Source organism: Hyperoodon ampullatus (assembly GCF_949752795.1).
Source record: "Hyperoodon ampullatus genome assembly, chromosome: 12".
Classification (NCBI taxonomy): Eukaryota; Metazoa; Chordata; class Mammalia; order Artiodactyla; family Ziphiidae; genus Hyperoodon; species Hyperoodon ampullatus.
The window spans coordinates 53684413-53704046 of NC_136925.1; the positions used below are offsets into that span (position 1 = coordinate 53684413).

The 19634-nt window shown below is 38.8% G+C and overlaps 1 protein-coding gene across 1 annotated transcript in view; it reads left to right on the forward strand.

The window, feature by feature from the left end:
* NCOA7 (nuclear receptor coactivator 7) overlaps positions 1-19634 on the forward strand; it is a gene marked incomplete at both ends in the record, with an annotated part of 140371 nt that overhangs the window by 80028 nt on the left and 40709 nt on the right. Inside the window, 6 exons of the mRNA XM_079716378.1 lie at positions 3219-3298; positions 6681-6788; positions 10734-10847; positions 11396-11521; positions 13232-13416; positions 17508-18553. Coding sequence (XP_079572504.1) covers positions 3219-3298; positions 6681-6788; positions 10734-10847; positions 11396-11521; positions 13232-13416; positions 17508-18553 — 1659 coding nt within the window. The remainder of the gene's footprint in view (positions 1-3218; positions 3299-6680; positions 6789-10733; positions 10848-11395; positions 11522-13231; positions 13417-17507; positions 18554-19634) is intronic.

The following is a 19634-nucleotide window of genomic DNA, read 5'->3' on the forward strand; positions in this document are numbered from 1 at the left end:
AAACTTTTCAAAGGTGGGGCAAATAGGAGGTATAGCTGCTTTGTTCTGAATGGCTTCTGAGGATTACCTGGCCAATTTTCTCCTCTGGCAGTAGATACTTTTACATCATTTGCTTCAACTTTTTGTAAGCAGGGGGAGGATCTGAATTTGGATAGGTGTAAAGGGCCTGAGGAGGCCTAAAGCTTGAAGTAGAGGTGTCAGGTGTCATTGAGAGATAATTCCATCCTTGTGGATGGCCATGAGTCCTCACCTGAAGTGCTGGAGGTGGAGCCCCCTCCTGAAGCACAGCAAAGTAGCTCTTTCCAAGGAGGCTCAGGTCTATTCCCTGCTCTCCCCAGTGCCTTGTGGACCATGTGCTGCAGAACCCATCTAGATAAGGTATCCAGGACTTCGCTTATTGAGACAAGCAGCTGGCCATCTTGAAAACTTACTGCAAGAAAATATTTAGGAAGTAATATGAAGCCTTTCCTTGGGCTATACTGATATGAAGACATTTGGGTCCTTAGAATGTGCCAGTTACTTCTCTGCTTTCTGTATTCAGTCAACTGTAAAACTTAGTGTTCGGGTTGTGGCTTTGATTGGTTCTGATGATTTTCCTGGTGTGATGCTCTATCTGTGAAAATGTTGCCCACCATCAAACTTGTTAGGCTCATTGATCTATATTGGAAAGTTCATGCAAGCATATATAACAGGTATCATATTAAGGCACAGGATGCTCAAAGATGGGTACATTACGGTCTTTACCTCAAGTATTTCAAAATCTTAGACTCTGCTGGGTTTTTGTTTTCTTTCTTTTTTTTTTTTTTTTTTGTGGTACGTGGGCCTCTCACTGTTGTGGCCTCTCCTGTTGCGGAGCACAGGCTCCGGACGCGCAGGCTCAGCGGCCATGGCTCACGGGCCCAGCCGCTCCGCGGCATGTGGGATCTTCCCGAACCGGGGCACGAACCCACGTTCTCTGCATCGGCAGGCGGACTCTCAACCACTGCACCACCAGGGAAGCCCTGTTTTCTTTTAATAATACTACTGTGATTGCCATTTTTCTGGCCTACCCACTTGTGCCAAAGGAAAGGAATTTTTGTACTAATTCAGGTGTACATAGTTAAGCTTATCCTGAAAGGTTCAGCCAGCACCTGTCTTTCTTTGGCAGCTGAACAGTATGGAAACTCTCATGATTTGGTGGCTTACAACAGTGCCCCCATTGGGACCAGAGATGTTTATGCACAGCCTGTGGAAGGGCATGGGCTGTAGCTGCCACAGATGGGAAACAGCAGCTTAGGTTCTAGAAATAGGAAGCACCTACAGAAGGACATGAAGAGACTGTGCTGAAAGCATGAGGACCTAAAGGGACAGCTGTTTATGGTGACAAAGAGAAGGGCAGGAGTGTGGGACAGAGAGTGGAGCTGAGATATTAACAAGAATGAACGCCAGGTAGATGATAAGAGTTGTAAAATCCTGTGATTGGGTTTTTCAATAGGCTGTGTGGAATCTCCCGATCTGCAGAATTTGGAGATCTGAAAACCACAGTCAGTACAGCCTCATCTTCCTGAAGTAATTTAGATGTGGTCACCTGATAGAAGGGAGGTCATTTTTTTACAGCAGAGGGATTTTTCAGGGTGTCTCTGGTTCTACAAATGACTAGAAAAGGATACTAATAGCAGCATCTTTTTTTTCTTGGTTCTTAATTTAAAATAATGTAAAGGAAATACTTAAAAGTCAGTGAATCCCATGTGAATGAACTATTTTCATATTTCTGTGTTACCTTCCAGCTCTCATCCAGTTCACCCACATTTGTTGTGTAGTTGAAATGATATTGTTGGTTTGCGTGTGGGGAGTTGTAGGACTTCAGATGTAGAGGGATGCATTAATCACACTTCAGAGTGCATGGCTTGTCATCACTGGTCAGAGCTGGGCCCTCCGTTTTTTATTCATGAGTTCCTTTTTATCCTCTTTCCCCACTCCCGTTTCTCTCCCCGCTCCACTCCATTCTATTGTGTTCAATGTGTATAGGCTTTTGTCTGGATGTGGCCTTGAAAAATGTGTGTAGTTGTTTTGTGGACAGCTTTTTAAAATATACATAATGATACCATTCTATACAGCTCATTCTGTTTCTCTCGATGTAAGCATGTTGCAGTGTATACTTGGGCTTGTTATGCTCTGGGATTCTAGGCAGTAATTAGATATATTTTGCTTACCCTCCTGTTCCCCACTGTCACAGATACTGTTGTTCTGTATACCTTCCAGCAGGTTACTTCATGATATCTCCTGGGAGAGGATGTATATCTGTGGGTTAGTTTGCTGACTCATACGGGCTACATATGCTTAATTTGCTGGGATGGCTGTACCAGTTTACATTGCTAGTAGCAGTTCACATCTTTGCCAACACTAGAATTATCCAACTTTCTGATTTTTGCCACGCTAATAGATGTAAAATGATGCTGTGTCTTAATTTGCATTTTTCTGATCTCATACAGGATAGAGCATCTTTTCATAGTTAATTCAGTTTTGTACTTTTTGTCACCTAATTTGTATCCATTGTTATATGTCTCTCTGGTTTTCAGTGTCTGGGTTGATACATTTAATCATAACAATTAGGTTGAATCATATGTAGCTGCCAAACTATCAGGTTGACCAGTTTGACCCTTAAAAATAGCAAAATCTGTGGTCCAACTTAATATGTTGTTGAACATATAGGTCTTTACAAGTTTTCATTATTATAAATAATACTGCAGTAACCACATGCTGTGCATAGCATTTCTCTTCTTTTGAATTTTTCCTTAGGATAAATAAGGGAAAGATTACTGAGTCAAAGAATGAACATTTTTATAGCTATTGTTACATATTGACAAATCACCTTCTAAAAGGGCTGTACTGATTTACATTATACATCATTATACATCATTTATATCATGACTGTACTAGTTTTACTTTAACTTCGTCTTTATACATTATCATTTAAACGAATACTTGAATAACTATAAAGCATAACCTCATTGTTATTTGTACTATTTGATCACAGTTAACATTAATCATTTATTCAAGTATACATGGATGAACAATATGTTTTTATGAGTTTGGTCTATTTGTACATTTAGTCCACTTTTCTTTTAATCTTTTTTTTTTCAAAGTCAATTCGAAAGTGGGTTTTAATATACTGTAGATTACTCTATCCTCAATTTCTAAAAATGAAATCATTCACTTATAAACATTTTATTCTTCAGATGACAATCAAAACAAAACACATGATAAAAAAGAAAAGAAGATGGTGGTTCAGAAGCCCCAGGGTACTATGGAATACACTGTAAGTATAAACAGGTAGAAGGAAAGTTTGTTAATACCACTAGATTTGCATAATGTTTCTCCCTGACACATCCTGCCCCTTAGTCATTTCTCTTCCTTCCTTATTTTTTCCCTGGGTATACCTGTTACTTGAATTACCTTTTGATATGCCAAGGATGACCAATTTTAGGTCTCCATCCCAGACATGCTGTCTGAGTTCCCAAACCAAAGATTCAGCTGTCTACTCAAACATTAACTTAGACCTCCGTGCTTGGTCTTTGTTCAAGAAGCAGTGGCTCCATCATCCATACATTTCTACAAACCAGAACCTTAGCCTTAACATCTTCTTCCCATTACTCTCCACGTTCAGTCTTCCTTTCCGTGACCATCTAGCAAGTCTAGGCCAGATCCCTTCATTTTTCTCTCTCATGGAATCACATTCCTTTACCTCGTTTATCTCAGTTTAACAATATTGATTCACTAGTGTGATTGTTATATCTAGATTGTGCCTTAATTCATATACCCACGGAGAGAGGCTAGATCCCTCTTTGGTCACCACTCTATTTGTGGGTATAGGCCTCCATATGGTTGAATCAGCACATGAATAATGCAGTGCATGTGTCCGTTACTGCACTGCCACGTTAACGTGCTCCTCTCTCTCATTGAGCCATGAGCTCCTGGAGCCCAGGAGCTGTGTCTGCTTATCCTAGGCCTGGCGTAAAGTGGGCACTCCGTTATAGATCTGTTTTTTTGTTTTGTTTTGCGGTACGCGGACCTCTCAATGTTGTGGCCTCTCCCGTTCCAGAGCACAGGCTCCGGACGCGCAGGCTCAGCGGCCATGGCTCACGGGCCCAGCCGCTCCGCGGCATGTGGGATCTTCCCGGACCGGGGCACGAACCCGTGTCCTCTGCATTGGCAGGCGGACTCTCAACCACTGTGCCACCAGGGAAGCCCATAGATCTGTTTTAATTCACTTTGAACTAGTACTGCTGAAGAGTGATCTCTGACTTCTAGAAAGCAATTAAGTGCTGTTGCCATTGCCCCTGTGTTTTCCTCATGGGTATTTCTTTTCTACTCATTATTTGTGTGCTGTGCCAGCCTCTATATAAGGCAAGCAGCAAGGCCTGTCCCTCCCTGCCGTTTCTTCTGGAATGGTGAATCCTCTCCAAGCTTCTATAGCGTCACACTGAAGAGCCCTGGCACCAGCATTTCATGCTCAGGGCTCTGTGAACATCCCTAGGCATCTTTCTATGGTTTATAGGCTTGGTCCTTTCCAGAAGGGATTTGGGGGTGATTATATATCTCACATTACCGCTGTCTACAATATATTGTTGATCCCCATAACACCTAGCACAGTTCCTTACCTCCTAGAAGATACTGAGGAAGTGTTGGATTATTTATCATTAATAACAATATTAATTCTAAAGCCATGTGTGTATCCTACAGTGTGATTCACAAGCCCCTCCAAGGAAATGAGAAGTATCTTTGCTAGGAGATGCTTCACATAGCAAGTACTAAATAATGCAGTGAGAGTAAAAAAAATCAACCCCAAATTAATTCATATAAACAGGTGATCAAATTAGTAGTTCAGATCTATCCACCTGATTAATTTATGGTATGGAGATTAGTTTTAGTTGGCAAGTTACTTTGTGTACTTGTCATCAGAAATAAAAGGTGATCCATAACTTCGTGTTTAGAGAACCATGACCAGAACCACTTACCCGATTGCTTATACTGCTCCAGAGCTGTGGATGTTCAAGCATTCTGTTTAGTTTCAAACATACAATGATACCAGTATCCCTCCCAGGGTCTGTAACTTGGCTCCATATGTATGTCTTATCCTGGTGTAATAACGGCAGATTGTTAAAATTTGTCTCCTTTCCTGAAGCCCCTATACATAGTATCTTCAAGTTTTTGTGTAAAAATAAGAAGCCAATTTATTGATCACTTGCCATGAAGTAAGTGCTCTTGAATTAGAAATTACAATTATGTATCTCAATTTGGATGAAGAAACTGAGGTACAGAGAAGTTAAACAAATGACTCAAGATCACACAGCTGGCAAGTGGCAGATTTGGAATTCAGGTCCAGCAGTCTGGCTCTAGTCTATATTATCAGGCTGTGTCTTATACTGACGCTAAACCCTGAAACCCCCCAGATTTGAATATATTATGTAAATGTATAATATTTGAAAAAAATATATTTTAAAAAAGTTTTTTCACTTTAGTACAGGTGATTTTGCTCAGGGTAAGGTAGGGGCATAGGTTAAGTTATCAATGATTTTTAAAAAATATATGTATTTATGTCATGTTCTAGAAATACGCTGAGGTAATTTTAATGCAGTCTGTAACTATGAACTTGGTTAGCCTGAGACAGTTCATCTAGTTGGTGGGGTTTTGACACTTAAGGGCAGTGAGTGGTAAGTTGAATTCTACATGTGTACCTTTGCACCTGTCCACAACCTCCTGCAGCCACCTCAAATTTCCACCTATAATTCAAGGCTCCCCTGGTGGAGCCAGTTCTGCTTACAGGGTCAGCCACCAGTGTTGACCCAGGGCTGTAGTTGGGAACTTCTCAGTGACACTCGCCAGAATGACCTCCCGCTAACAAGTTCCATCCAGTGACCCTGGACAGGGAGTCTGTCCTGGGATATTGACCTTACCAGAGGCAGCAGACTTCTTTTTGGGTGGAGCTTTTTCACTGAAGTTTCACATCTTCTTACTGCCCTTTCTATTCCTATTCCCCTTCTATTAGAGAAGGAAAGAAACATGTACACCTGAGACATATCACAAGTTTTATAGATTTAGAGAATAACACTAATTTGGCTGACCATGGGAAATTGTCATTTTTAATGTCAGTGAACAATTTTTGTAGCTAATCTGAAGTTCTTTTAGATTTCCCTGCCTTTCACTTTTTTCATTCATCAAATATTTAAGTGCCTTCTATGTGTCAGGCACTGTGGGGAAAAAGGCCATTAACAGGCCACAATCCAGGAGCCTAAAGTGCAGTAAAGAAACAGGCAAATAGACAGACAGAAAAATGCAAAAAGAAAAAGTAGTCCTATTACCCCTAGGAGTGGTACTGTCTGTAATATTTCTTTTCTTCTTAGCTTTATATTATACCTCACGCGCCCTCTACTCCATACACCTAAGTTGTGCCAGAGTAGGTTTAGAAATCTATTAGTGGACGGTGAAATTTGAAGATAAGGGAGTCCGGAAATGAATAATATCTAAGACTTTTTTTGTTAAGAATTGAGAATATGTTCGCTTTTTTCATAATACATTTGGATGTATGTGTTACATTTTTATTCAGTCATATCACAAATAGATTAATGTTGACTATCAAGAGGAAGGTTTTGTTTGCTTTTTGCTTTGTGTATTGAATCTCGTTTGTTTGATTATTCTAGGCTGGAAGCCAGGACACCCTAAACTCCATAGCACTGAAATTTAACATCACTCCCAATAAACTAGTGGAACTGAATAAGCTTTTCACACATACTATTGTTCCAGGCCAGGTAATGATTTTCTTTTTGAATTTTACTTTAGAAATTTTGCATTTATTTTTGTTGCCATTTTTAATGACTCACTCTTAGCATCACAGGATTATCATCAGTGATAATGTGCATTGGTTCAGTCTTCCATTTAGATGCAAGACTTCTGAAAGCATTCTGGTACTGATGAACTGTTCAGAGATGAATGCTTTGCAGATGATTAACACAGCTGAAAAACTATCATTTGTGTTATAGATGTTTCCATCAAGAGAAGTTAATGTAACTTTTTTCCCTGTAGAATTTCATACAGATATTCTTAGAATATTTAATTTAGAGTTGCAAGTTTCAGTTTAGTCCACTCCTGGGGTCCATTGTGGTCATTATTTTGTTTTAAATTAGGCAAAATTTTTTGTCATTTTGTTCTTGATTTGATACCATGACAAAAGAAGTCAATCCAGCCAAAGGTGGAGACATTCAGCAGGACCATCAAGAAAAGCCTACAGACACAAAAAGATGCTCAACATTGCTAATTATTAGAGAAATGCAGATCAAAACAGCAATGAGGTATCACCTCACACCGGTCAGAATGGCTGTCATTGAGAAGGCTACAGTAATAAATGCTGGAGAGGGTGTGGAGAAAAGGGAACCCTCCTACACTGTTTGGTGGGAATGTAAATTGGTGCAGCCACTATGAAGAACAGTATGGAGGTTCCTTAAAAAACAGAGCTGCTGTATAATCCAGCAATCCTTCTCCTGGGTTATATCCAGAAAAAACAAAAACTCTAATTCAGAAAGATACATGCACCAGTGTTCATAGCAGCACTATTTACAATAGCCAAGACATGGAAACAACAACCCAAGTGCCCATACACACAGTGGAATATTACTCAGTCATAAAGAAGAATGAAATATTGCCATTTGCAACAACATGGATGGACCTAGAGAATATTATACTTGGTGAAATAAGACAGAGAAAGACAAATACTATATGATATCACTACACATGAAATCTAAAACATAATGCAAATGAATCTATATACAAAACAGAAATAGACTAACAGATGTAGAAAACAAACTTATGGTCACCAAAGAAGAGAGGGAAAGAGAGAGAGGCAAATTAGGAGTATGGGATTAACGGATACAAACGACTATACATAAAATAGTTAAGTGGCAAGGATTTACTGTATCGCACAGGGAACTATATTCAATATCTCGAAATAATCTATAGTGGAATATAATCTGAAAAATATATATATAACTGAATCACTTTGCTGTACACCTGAAACTAACTCAATACTATAAATCAATGATATTTCAATTAAAAAAAAGCCACACATTTTTTCCCAGGCTTTTAGTACTTTGTTAAACTAAATGAAATTGACATGTCATATAATTTTGCCATTCTCGGTTAATCCAGCAATTTTTTAAATACCTTCTGCATAAGATATTCTTATCTTTCTACTTGTAAACTACACTTAGCCAATAAATGTAAATGGCCCTGTCATAGGCAGATCCTTGCTGAGGCCAAGTTTCCAGTCCCATCTACAGAACTACTTGGTTGCCATGAGCACATTCCGGTTCCATTGTTGACTTAACTAGACCATGGTCCTGCATCTCTACATTATAGTGACATTTTTATTCAGGATGTATACTGCTTCTTCTAAGTATAACTTCATTCAGGCAATGGTGGTATTCTTTGCATTTCTTTCAAGGGCAGCAAATGAAACCAACAGACCATAAATTGGCCAGTTTGTACTATCATGCTTTTGGTATTTATGTCCTTGTCAAAAGGAGATATTACTATATTGACTATACCAGGTAATTGAGGGGAAATATGAGTTAAAACTTTTAAAAAATTAATAAATTTTTATCTCTAGGAAAATTAGATTTCAGGCACTTTTATTGGGTTTCTTGTAATCTGGGGTATTGCTGCATAATGTGTAACTGACCCATAGCAGTGAACCTAGGCTTACTAATTCAAGGCTGAAGACTGTAGTCACTGGAACTTAGTAAAATAATTTAGGGTGATTCCTTATTCGTTTACTAAGTGAACTGGATTAAGGTCCAGTAGCTAATAGGAGGTATAGGAACTGTTTTAATATGCCTACTTAAGGGTAAAAATATAGAAATAGGTGCCCCAAAGCTTCATTTCCTTTGACCCTTTAGTAACTGTTTGACTTGGGTAAGTCACTTCCTTTTTTGACCCTGGTTTCCTTATCTCTGAAATGAGGGGTTGGGCTGCATTATCTCGGATGTCCCTTCTAGCCTTTACTGTGCTGTGTAGCCCTCATATAACTAAACAGTTATGTGCTGTTAGTTGTCCCAGCATCTAGCTCTACTCATGATTTTTCTGGCAAAGATAAGGAATTGAGAAGAGTGATCCAGACTCACTTCCATGTTGAAGTAAGACGTATTCTGACTGAGCTTCCCCGTGTTCAACTGTTACTTCTATGTACAGTGCAGTGAACTGTTTATGCATAGGAATTATCCCTTTGATTTGACATTTAGAGTGTCAGACAATAGAATCTCACTCTATGTTGCCTAATGCTTGTCAAGAGCTCAGGTGCAAAAAAAATATTAATGGAGAATTGTTTGGAAGAAATGACATCTATCCATCCCTCTAGCCTAGATACATATGATAAATAAGAGCTGTATACTAAGACCATGTAATTTTAGCCTTCTGTAAATTGCTTTTATGGAACTCCAAACTTCTGACATTTTCCATTGACCCAGTTAGAAGTTGTTATAAAGAACAGTCCTCCAAAACTGCTTATTATATTTACCGTCAATGTGTCATCAAGGACAAAGAGTTCACCGTGAGACACTTTTTTTTAAAATGAGACTTCGTGGGAGAATACTTGTACTTCTAAGAAACTGGTTTGTTTTTATTTTATGGACATTGAATTCTGTTAACTCATGATGTCTATCTCTTTGCATTGGTTATTTGGAAACTTAGAGCCAGTTTTATGGCCCACTTCTCAATGAATGGTAATTTTGGAGCACATTTGCAGTATAATCAGTCCTCATCTTATTTCTCCTTGATGATGATTTTCCCACCTTTATCTTAATGTGTCTTTTGTTGTTGCCTCATTTTTTCTGGATTGAAGAGAGTTTTAAAATAACTAAAGTTAAAATAGAGAGATGACTGGAAGGATGGAGAAGAGTGAATAACAGTGTTAAACAGCTGTTACGTGATTTGCTCTGAACTATGTTTTATAACATTAGAGGTCATTTTAAGACTGTTTTTGATATAATGCCAGAATGTAGCCATGTCTCGTGAAAAAAGTGTTGAATAACAGAATCACAATAACATTTCGGGAACCAGAATATTTTACAGAAGGAAGCTATTTAGTACAATTTAGGGGATTTTATTTTATTTTTTCTAGATAACCTAAACAGTGATGGAAGAGAAAGTATTGATTATTGATACTATCTTGTACATTGATACTATCTTGTACAGTTTATCATATAAGGACCTTACTATGTTAGCACTCAGGGACTGCTTAGAGTTAGGAAGCCTAGATGTGTCCCCTTTCTTCCTGACACAGGAATTATGTCTAGAAGCATGCTATGTGACTCTCTCCTCTATTCCCTTGTACTATTAGTACCCTGCCCTGGAAGGCTCTTCCCTCCCTATCCAAATCCTATGTATTGTCCAAAGCTTCACTTGGACCCACCTGCTTCATATGGCCTTTGCAGAATACTCCCCCACTTTCCTCTCCCCTCTGTGAGCTCCTGCAGTGTGTTCAGTACCCTTTGCACTGCACACATCTGCACACATTCATATTGCTGAGTATAGTTTCATGGATTAGTCTGGAAGACCCCAAGTAGCTCATGAGTTCTGTGACAGCCCACTAGGTCTTAGTCACACACCCAGCATGATACTGTACAGAGAGTAATTGCTCTAAACACTGCCTTGTGGTTTGCCCAATTCCTGGGACTCACCTAGCTTGTCTTTCTCATTCTCAGGTTCTTTTTGTGCCAGATGCCAACTTTCCTTCCAGTACCTTAAGGTTATCATCATCCAGTCCTGGTGCTACTGTCTCTCCTTCATCATCAGATGCAGAATATGATAAACTGCCTGTATGTATTTCATTCATGCACTGAAGTTCATATTTCTCAGCAATGGTTTTGAGTTAGTGCAGAATTCTACATGTTATTTTTCACAAGAGTTCATCTGAAACTCTCCTCCCTCGTCAAAGAGGTGGGGTTAAGTAATTTGTATTAGTTGAGAGAAGAAACCTGTTCACATTTAAGGTCTCAAAGGCAGAAATGCATGTCTTATTTATGTAGAAGTATGAAGTTAAACTCTCAATGAGACCAATAATTTATTTGTACTGTTTTCCTCCTTTTTCTAAAGAATTTGAACCATGAGTCCAATATAAATTCTTTCATTTAAAATATTTTCTAAAGACACTTGATTTTTATGGGTTCATACATATGTGCTTTTTAAAAATCTTAGTTTGATTTGGGTGATATTTTTGAAGGTTGAAAGACATATGCCTTTTTTAATGTTCACGTTAAATAGGAACAGGTTACTTACAGGGAACGTAGATGGCTTGATTCAAATAAATGAATAATCTTGTTGAAAAAGTGCTTCTATTTGATTTGGGAAATTTTTGCTTCTAAAGGATGCTGACTTAGCAAGAAAGGCCTTAAAACCCATTGAGAGAGTCTTATCATCCACTTCTGAAGAGGACGAGCCAGGCGTGGTAAAATTTTTAAAAATGAATTGTCGCTACTTCACCGATGGAAAGGTATATAGCTATGCAATTTGTTTCCTTTTCTTGGAGTCTATGGAAAACTAAACTAGTTCCAAATTACTGAAGGCAGGCTATTTTAAAATATCTTACCCAAAGTTTCAGCTTTAAGATTTCACAACTGTCCATTAGTTTTCCCCTCTTGGATGCCTGGCATTTTACCTACTGAGGGAATAATAATCATCACGTTGAAATGTGATTCTTTGTGACCTTGGGTTTATTACTTATATTTCAGTTCTTAGCCCATAAATTGTTAGAGAGACAGTATAGAATGTGTTTAAGAGCAAATGCTGGAGTCGGGCTCACTGAACTTAAATTCCAACTCTACCACCGCTAGCTCTGAGATGATGGGCAAAGTATTTGAATTTCTTAAGCTTCTATTTTTCCTCATCTATAAAGTAGGAACAATAATAAAATTTAACTAATAGGGTATGCTAATTAAAAGTAAATTCATGTGAAGAGCTTAACACCTAACCTGGAAAATGGTTAAGTTCTCGACCTGTTTGCTGCTAGAAATTCTGGTATGAAAAATGTCTGTTACATTGTGGTTTCAGTTTTTTGGTTGTTGGTGTTTTGTATAAAGAACAAATCTGACATTTTGTGAGCCTCTGAAGAAAGGGTAATGTTGATATAAAGCGAATTCCTGTGCTCATAGTAGAGACTTCATGCCAGGTTCAAATGGTAGGAAAATACATTATTGATATGCACTTGAAACTTTTGCAACCAAGACTAAGTAGTGCTGAAAGGCAAAACTTTTTGCCAAGGTGATCACTAAACTCATTAAGAGTATCAAACTAAATAACTTACCTAGGGCTTCACTGGTGGCACAGTGGTTGAGAGTCTGCCTGCCGATGCAGGGGACACGGGTTCGTGCCCCGGTCCGGGAAGATCCCACATGCCGCGGAGCGGCTGGGCCCGTGAGCCATGGCCACTGAGCCTGCGCGTCTGGAGCCTGTGCTCCGCAACGGGAGAGGCCACAACAGTGAGAGGCCTGCGTACCGAAAAAAAAAATAAATAAATAAATAAATAAATAACTTACCTAAAGGGAGTCATTTATATCCTGCTGTCCCTGGTAGATAACATCCCTGTGGCCAACAAGGTCTACCATGTAAACTGACCAAGTTTCAGACCCACCAAGCTACTGTTCTTTGCTTTCGGTTTCCATAGTTTGGATGTATTCACTTTTGTCTGCAAAAATTTCATACTCCTATTTGTGTCAAATTTTGCTGAATGTGGGCTTTCTAAGCATCTTAGAGCAAAATATTAGAAGTACAGCCGCTCCCCTAGCACAGTACCAGGCACTTGCTGGACAGGTAGTGAATATGTGCTGAGTGGATTGTAGAGTACCCAGTTCTCAATTTGGAAGGTACCTGGGACAGCCCCTCTCATTTTACAGACAGGGAGTTGGCGAATCTGAGACATACATGTGAAACCCAAGATCCTACCCCAATTGTACTATTGCAGCAGCCATGCTAGAACCAGGCTCAGCTGATTGCCACAGCGAGGCAAGCCTGTTTCTCTGCTCAGCACACCGCACCCAACGTTGTATTTCGTCAGCCTGTTTCTTCCAGCCCTCGTAGAGGGGATGCAATTGCCCTGTAGGATACCGTGGTTCAGAAGGTCAATGGAATGGCAACATAAGTTTGTTAAAGCTGCTATGGTGGTTGCATCTTGCCTGTAGCGACTCTGTACTGTCTTTTTCTTCAGGGTGTGGTCGGAGGTGTCATGATCGTTACTCCTAACAATATCATGTTTGACCCTCATAAGTCCGATCCCCTGGTCATTGAAAATGGGTGTGAGGAGTACGGCCTCATTTGCCCCATGGAAGAGGTTGTTTCCATCGCGCTCTACAATGACATCTCCCACATGAAGATCAAAGATGCCTTGCCATCGTAAGAGATCTTTCTTTGTTTACCAGAAAAAGGGGTATTGGGAGAATTAAATGCAATTAAAAAGTGAGGGCATGGGCAGGAGTGAGAGATTGTGTAGAGGTGAATTTGAAGGTAGAATATTTGTGCACTAAATTTTAAAAAAGAGAAAAAGGAGAGAAATGGAAATGATGAGGTCAATAAGGAAGAGTGAAACATTCAAATCAAAAAATCACATAAAAATGGTATTTCTTTGGCTTATTTTTCCGAAGAGCAATGCATGTTCTTAATTTATGAAAGAATAAATGAAGTTTCTCTGAAAGAATTTGTCTGATTATCGATAAGAGAATAGTATTTTCTCTTTGGTTTAATTGGTAAGCAGAGTTATGTTCTTCCTCTTTCAAATTCTAGGACAGGCAATCTTCCCAGCTCATGTGTTTCCTTAATCCTGTGTGGAGAGAGATTTGCGTGGACGTGCAGAGGCACTGCCCCTGTAGCCAGAATACCTTAAGTGGTGTGCAAAGGCTGTAATAGTTTGTTTTGTCTCTGAAATGTACATGGATATTACTTTAGTCCTGATTACTTTTGCCTTCTAAAACTGAGTTTTTTGATTTAAAGAAGCTCCCCATGAAGAAAGGGTTTAAGAAAACTCAGAGAATCGATTCACTTGTAGGAATAATCTGACTCTTTCTGTCATTTTGTCAGTGTGCCTATTTCCGTATACTATATATGTACTAGCAGTAAAACTCCTTAGAAACTCTCAGTGATAGCAAGGTAAAAGCAAAGCAGTGGGTCCAACAGGACAAAGGGAAGCTAGCCCCTTGGACTCAGGAAAAGAGGGAAGGTAACTAAGGAAATTAACCCAGGCACAGCATCCCTAGGGGTTTATGCCAGCAGGTTCCCCTGGACTTCTACAGTCCTTAGCATCTGACCCACTAGACCCTTACATGCCCAGCCACTGAAGGAACCACTGGAGCATCGTCACTGGGTAGTTTCCAAGTTCTGGCAGAAGTGCCTAGAGGTTTAGGAGGCAGTGTAGCAGGCCAGGCAGTCCTGCAGGATGATGCCTGGGTTTCCCTGGCTCTGCCACTTATGGCTCCACGACCTTCACGCGTGACTGAATCTTGAGCCTCGGTTTTCTTATCTATAAAATGGAATTAATAGTATTCTTCAGCTTGCAGAGCTGTTACAAGATCTAAAAGCATTGATATACCAAAACTCTTAGAAAATAGCCTGGTACCTAATAAGTATAGGCTGTTTGTTTGAACCTTCATATCTGAAACTCTAATCATTGTTCTGTGGGAATCTTTTATTCACGCAGAATGAGGCTTCTAATGCATCTTAGTGCGCGTCTCTTGTGTGGCAAGGATATGAAGATAAGTGGGTCACGGCCCCTGTCCTGCAGTTTACTGAGTGCGACAGGTGGAGAGAAGTGGTGATTGAACAGCACTGTAGATATAGACATGCACACGGCATTCCCTGAGAACCATGTGAAGGAGTGTCCAGCTACCTTGGAATCTTAAATGAGAAGGAGGAGAGGGAGTGAAAGAGTCACTTTTGGGAAGAAAGTGTGAACATGAGGTGACAAGAGGAAAGAAGATAAGAGTAGGTAAAGATACAGTTAAGTTTGGAAGTGGGTGGACAGCCAGATAGGGGCATTTCTTGCCCAATGATGGATTCTAGTGGAGTAATACTGTTACACATCTTCAGCTTAGGATGTTAAGTATTCTTTTAATAATAGGGAAGGTACATTCTTACAGAAAGATTTCTCTAAATGTGAGATTGCGTTTCATGATCCGGGCCTAATGCTGTAGATGGGGGGAGAGAGAGGAGTTGAGAATTGGCTCCTAATGTGTTGAAATTATTTCAGAATTGTACAGTGATTGCTACTGTGGATGCAGGTATATAAAGACTTCTTAGGCTAATGAACAGTATGTGCACCAATGAGCAAAATAGAATGTGGTAGTGGAATCAGTGTGAAATGAACTTGGTATTGACCTCAGAATTCCATCAATTGTTTAAATAGTTTAAATTTCATTATTTAAAGTTGTATGGTAAAACAAGAAGTGCAAATTATCTAGCTGCCATGTGCAAATAGTTTTAAAGAGTGTGTGTGTGTGTGTGTGTGTGTGTGTGTGTGTGTGTGTAAAATCTCTCCATCCTCACCTTCAGGCTTTATATATTTTGTGTAAGACATTTTGTAACTCCAGCTGCCACAGAGACTAGGAACAGAACAACCGCAAGGATTATTGGTCATCGTTAGGTCTCTGGCTGAGTCTAGAAAACATTAACAGCAGAGCCAGTTGACACCACTATGTACTTTGCCCCGGCAGAGTTTGACAGTTGTGTTGCAGATAAAGAGATGGCTGAATTAATCCCGGCTTGGATTAGGTAGAACAAGAAGGGAGGGATAGACAAGAAGGTAATATAGGAGGCTGATTAGAGTGCAGTCGAATGCATTCTTTGTGGGGGTCAAGCTAGCTAGAGAAGGAAGAGATGAGGAAGGGGCTTAGGTGTTCATGGAAGGTGGTTTTGCTTATTAATTTGCTGGTTAAGTATGTGAAAAGCTGGGCTTCTTTGTTACAGGACTTACTTTGGCCTTTAATATGCCAAATTAAATTTGGGGTCTGAAAATGGAAATTATACTACATTACACTAACTTATTTGACTCTAGGATTGAAGCATCTTTAACATCTCCTGAGATGCTCATGTTGAGCAGAACACTTTTGTATGTGCAGGTTCCTGCAGAACAGAGATACTGTCACAATTGTCTTTTAGCATATGGTGTTTAGGGGCTCGATGAATGATTATTGAATTGTAATGAATTATGAATTAGAGGCTTTTTAAAGCATTTGTCAGAGCCTAACAATTACATAGGCTTTTATTTTGTACTGGAAAAAGCATGGACGTTCCATGCAAGTGATTTATTCAGTAACTTTGGGGAGACAGTTCAAGTTCAGTAACTTGAACTTCCCGGCACTTTGTTGAGTATTGTCATAATTATTTCAAAGCAAGAATAATAAAGTATTACCTGAATATGATCTAGCCTTTTTAGAAAATTTATTTCTGAAATCCAAAAATGTTATTTTTAAATAGGGTTTTTATACCTCTGTGTTTTAACCCAGTATTGACACTAAGGTAAGCAGAAATACAGATTTAAAAAAGTGTTTCTTGACAATTTATTTTACACTTTGAAGAGCATGTTTAATCAATATTTTCTGTGTAAATCAAACCTGGGTAGTAAAGCATCTGTTATTAAGGAAAAACAATTAACTGTGTCCCAGTTCAAAATTTTATAGAAAAGTAAATTGAATGAGCTCTTACTTATAATAATTAGTATAAATTTCTTAACTCTTTCATTTTATTACAATATCAATTTTACTTTATGGCAATGAGTAACTGATAAAACCTCAAATCTGGGTAGTAAAGCATCTGTTATTAAGGAAAAACAATTGACTGTGTCCCAGGTAACTATAAAATTTTAAACTGTAAAATGGAGCAGGTGCTATATATTCACAATAATAGTGGAAATCATCCTCTTGCATCTCCTTCAGGAGTAGAAGGATGTCTTTTATTGGAAGCATCAGATCTTCCAAAATTATGGTTCAGTGTCAGTCATTTTATAGAGCAGTTAAATGAGTAGCTACTCCGTCAATGAGCCATTCAGAATTAATGTAGTTGGTTTATGTACTATTTTATAAAAGAGGAAAAGCCTTGAATATCTAAGGAATTTTAGTCATAGTACTGAAACAGTCCCTCTCCTTTGTCCTTCATGAAAATCAGAAACATTATTTCATCATTAAAAATCCGGTGGGTGACATCTCCATGTTCATAAATGACCTCAAATACCATTCATTTGTTTCTAATAGGATATGCGAGCAACTCTCATGGTTCTTTATTTTGCCACTTTTTATAGTTGATTTTATTTTTCATTTTGAAGTCAGTTTCTGGATTTCATTTCCTTGTTTTAAAGTCCTTTAAACATAAATTTAAGTTGTAATATATTTATGTTTTGGTTTTTGGTTGGGTTTTGTTTTGGTTTTTGCCTTTCATCCATTTTGTTTTTGTTTTTGTTTTTAACATTCCATGTGCACCCACCATTTTTCCCCCCACAGTGACATACCTCAGGATCTTTGTCCTCTGTACAGGCCTGGAGAATGGGAAGACCTGGCTTCAGAAAAGGATATCAACCCATTCAGTAAGTTCAAATCTCTCAACAAAGAAAAACGGCAGCAGAATGGAGAGAGAACCATCACTTCAGATTCCAAATCAATAAGACCTTTGGAGAAGTCAACAGAATACACAGAAAAGAAGCCCTCAGACAGCTCTGTGTCAGACAAGTTAAAGAAACTGGAATTCTCTGCAGAGGTAATCAAACGGTCTGCCGCAGTAGCTAAAGTCAGCAAGGAACTTTCTGACACTCAGGCTGCATTTGAATCTATAGCCAAAGAAAATTCTCTCTTAGGAGAAGAAGACGACTTCGTTGACTTGGAAGAACTTTCTTCTCAAAATGATAGTGGAATGGACAAAAGAGACACCTCAAAGGAGTGCCTTTCTCTTGACCCAGCGGAGCTAAGGAAGACTAAATCACAAATAATCAGTTCTACTACGGAAATGCAGGTGCAGTCGGCCCTGAACTTTTCAGAAACAGAGTGTGATGCTGAATTGAAGGGGACCCTAGATTTAGAAACCTGTGAGAAGCAAGATGTAATGCCAGAGGTGGACAAGCAGTCTGGTTCCCCAGAAAGCCAGGTGGAAAACACATTGCACATACATGAAGATCTAGATAAAGTTAAACTCATTGAATATTACCTTAATAAAAACAAAGAAGGGTCACAGTTACCTGATAACTTGCAGAAGGCAGAATTAAGTGATGGCAAAAGTATTGAGCCAGTGGGAATAGACATCACTCTTAGTAGTTCTCTTCCCCAGGCAGGTGATCCCCCAACTGAGGGCAATGAACAGCCAGATAAAACCTGGGTGAAAGAGAGAGCACCCCTTCCATTGCAACTAGGCTCTTCTACAGAAGAAAATATGAATAAAGTGTTTCCAGACTCCTCTTTGGAATCTACTCTGGACAACAGCTGCCAAGGTGCACAAACGGATAATAAATCTGAAATTCAGTTATGGCTATTAAAGAGAATTCAGGTACCCATTGAAGGTAAGCCATTTTTAATTTCTTTATATTCTGTTGTATAGGCATATCTTGTTTTATTGTGCTTCACAGATATTGCATTTCTTTTTTCTTTTTTTTTCTTTTTTTTTTTTTTTACAAATTGAAGATTGTGGCAACCCTGTGTCAAGCAAGTCTATGGGCACCTTGTTTCTAACAGTATTTGCCCACTTCATGTCTCTGTGTCACATTTTGGTAATTCTTGCAATATTTCAGACTTCATTTCATTATTATGGCGATCTGTGATCAGTGATCTTTGATATTACCGCTATAGCTCACTGAAGGCTCAGATGATGGTTGGCATTTTTTTAGCAATAAGGGATTCTTTAAGATGTACTTTTTTAGACATAATGCTATTGCACACTTAACAGACTACAGTATAGTATAAACGTAACTTTTATATGCACTGGGAAACCAAAAAATTTGTGTTACTTAGTAGATTGTGATATTCACTTTATTGTGATGGTCTGGAACCAAACCCACAAATATCTCCAAGGTATGTATGCCTGTATAGCTGCCTTCCTAAAACTTGTACATGCAATAGCAAAAGTAGTATAATTATTTGTGAACAGTATTTTCTCAATAGGGTATATCTTTACATTAGAAGGTTTTGAACTGCATAGGTCCACTTATACCCAGATTTTTTTCAGTATATACGAAATACAGTACTACGCCATCCATGGTTGGTTGAATCCATGGAGGGCCAACTCTAAAGTTATACACAGATTTTTAACTGCACAGGTGTCAGCGCCTCTAAACCCTGTTTTGTTCAGGGCTCAACTGTAATTGGGAAAAATTAGCAATATATGCTATTCATTTTGAACATTAAACTATGACATAGAATTCTATTTCAAAAGTAGTTCGCTTTTTTACATCTTTCAGGTAACTTTCCTTTTTCACTTTGAATTTATAAATCTAAAGGAGTTTTAAAAGGTTTTTGAAGGTATTTCAGTTCTAAACTGAATTGTGTTATGGTATGGTTGGGTCCTCAGTACCATTCATTAATATGTATTCTTGTGGGTTGTCACAATTCTCCACCCTTTGCTGTTCTGTGTGTTGGTTTTTATCC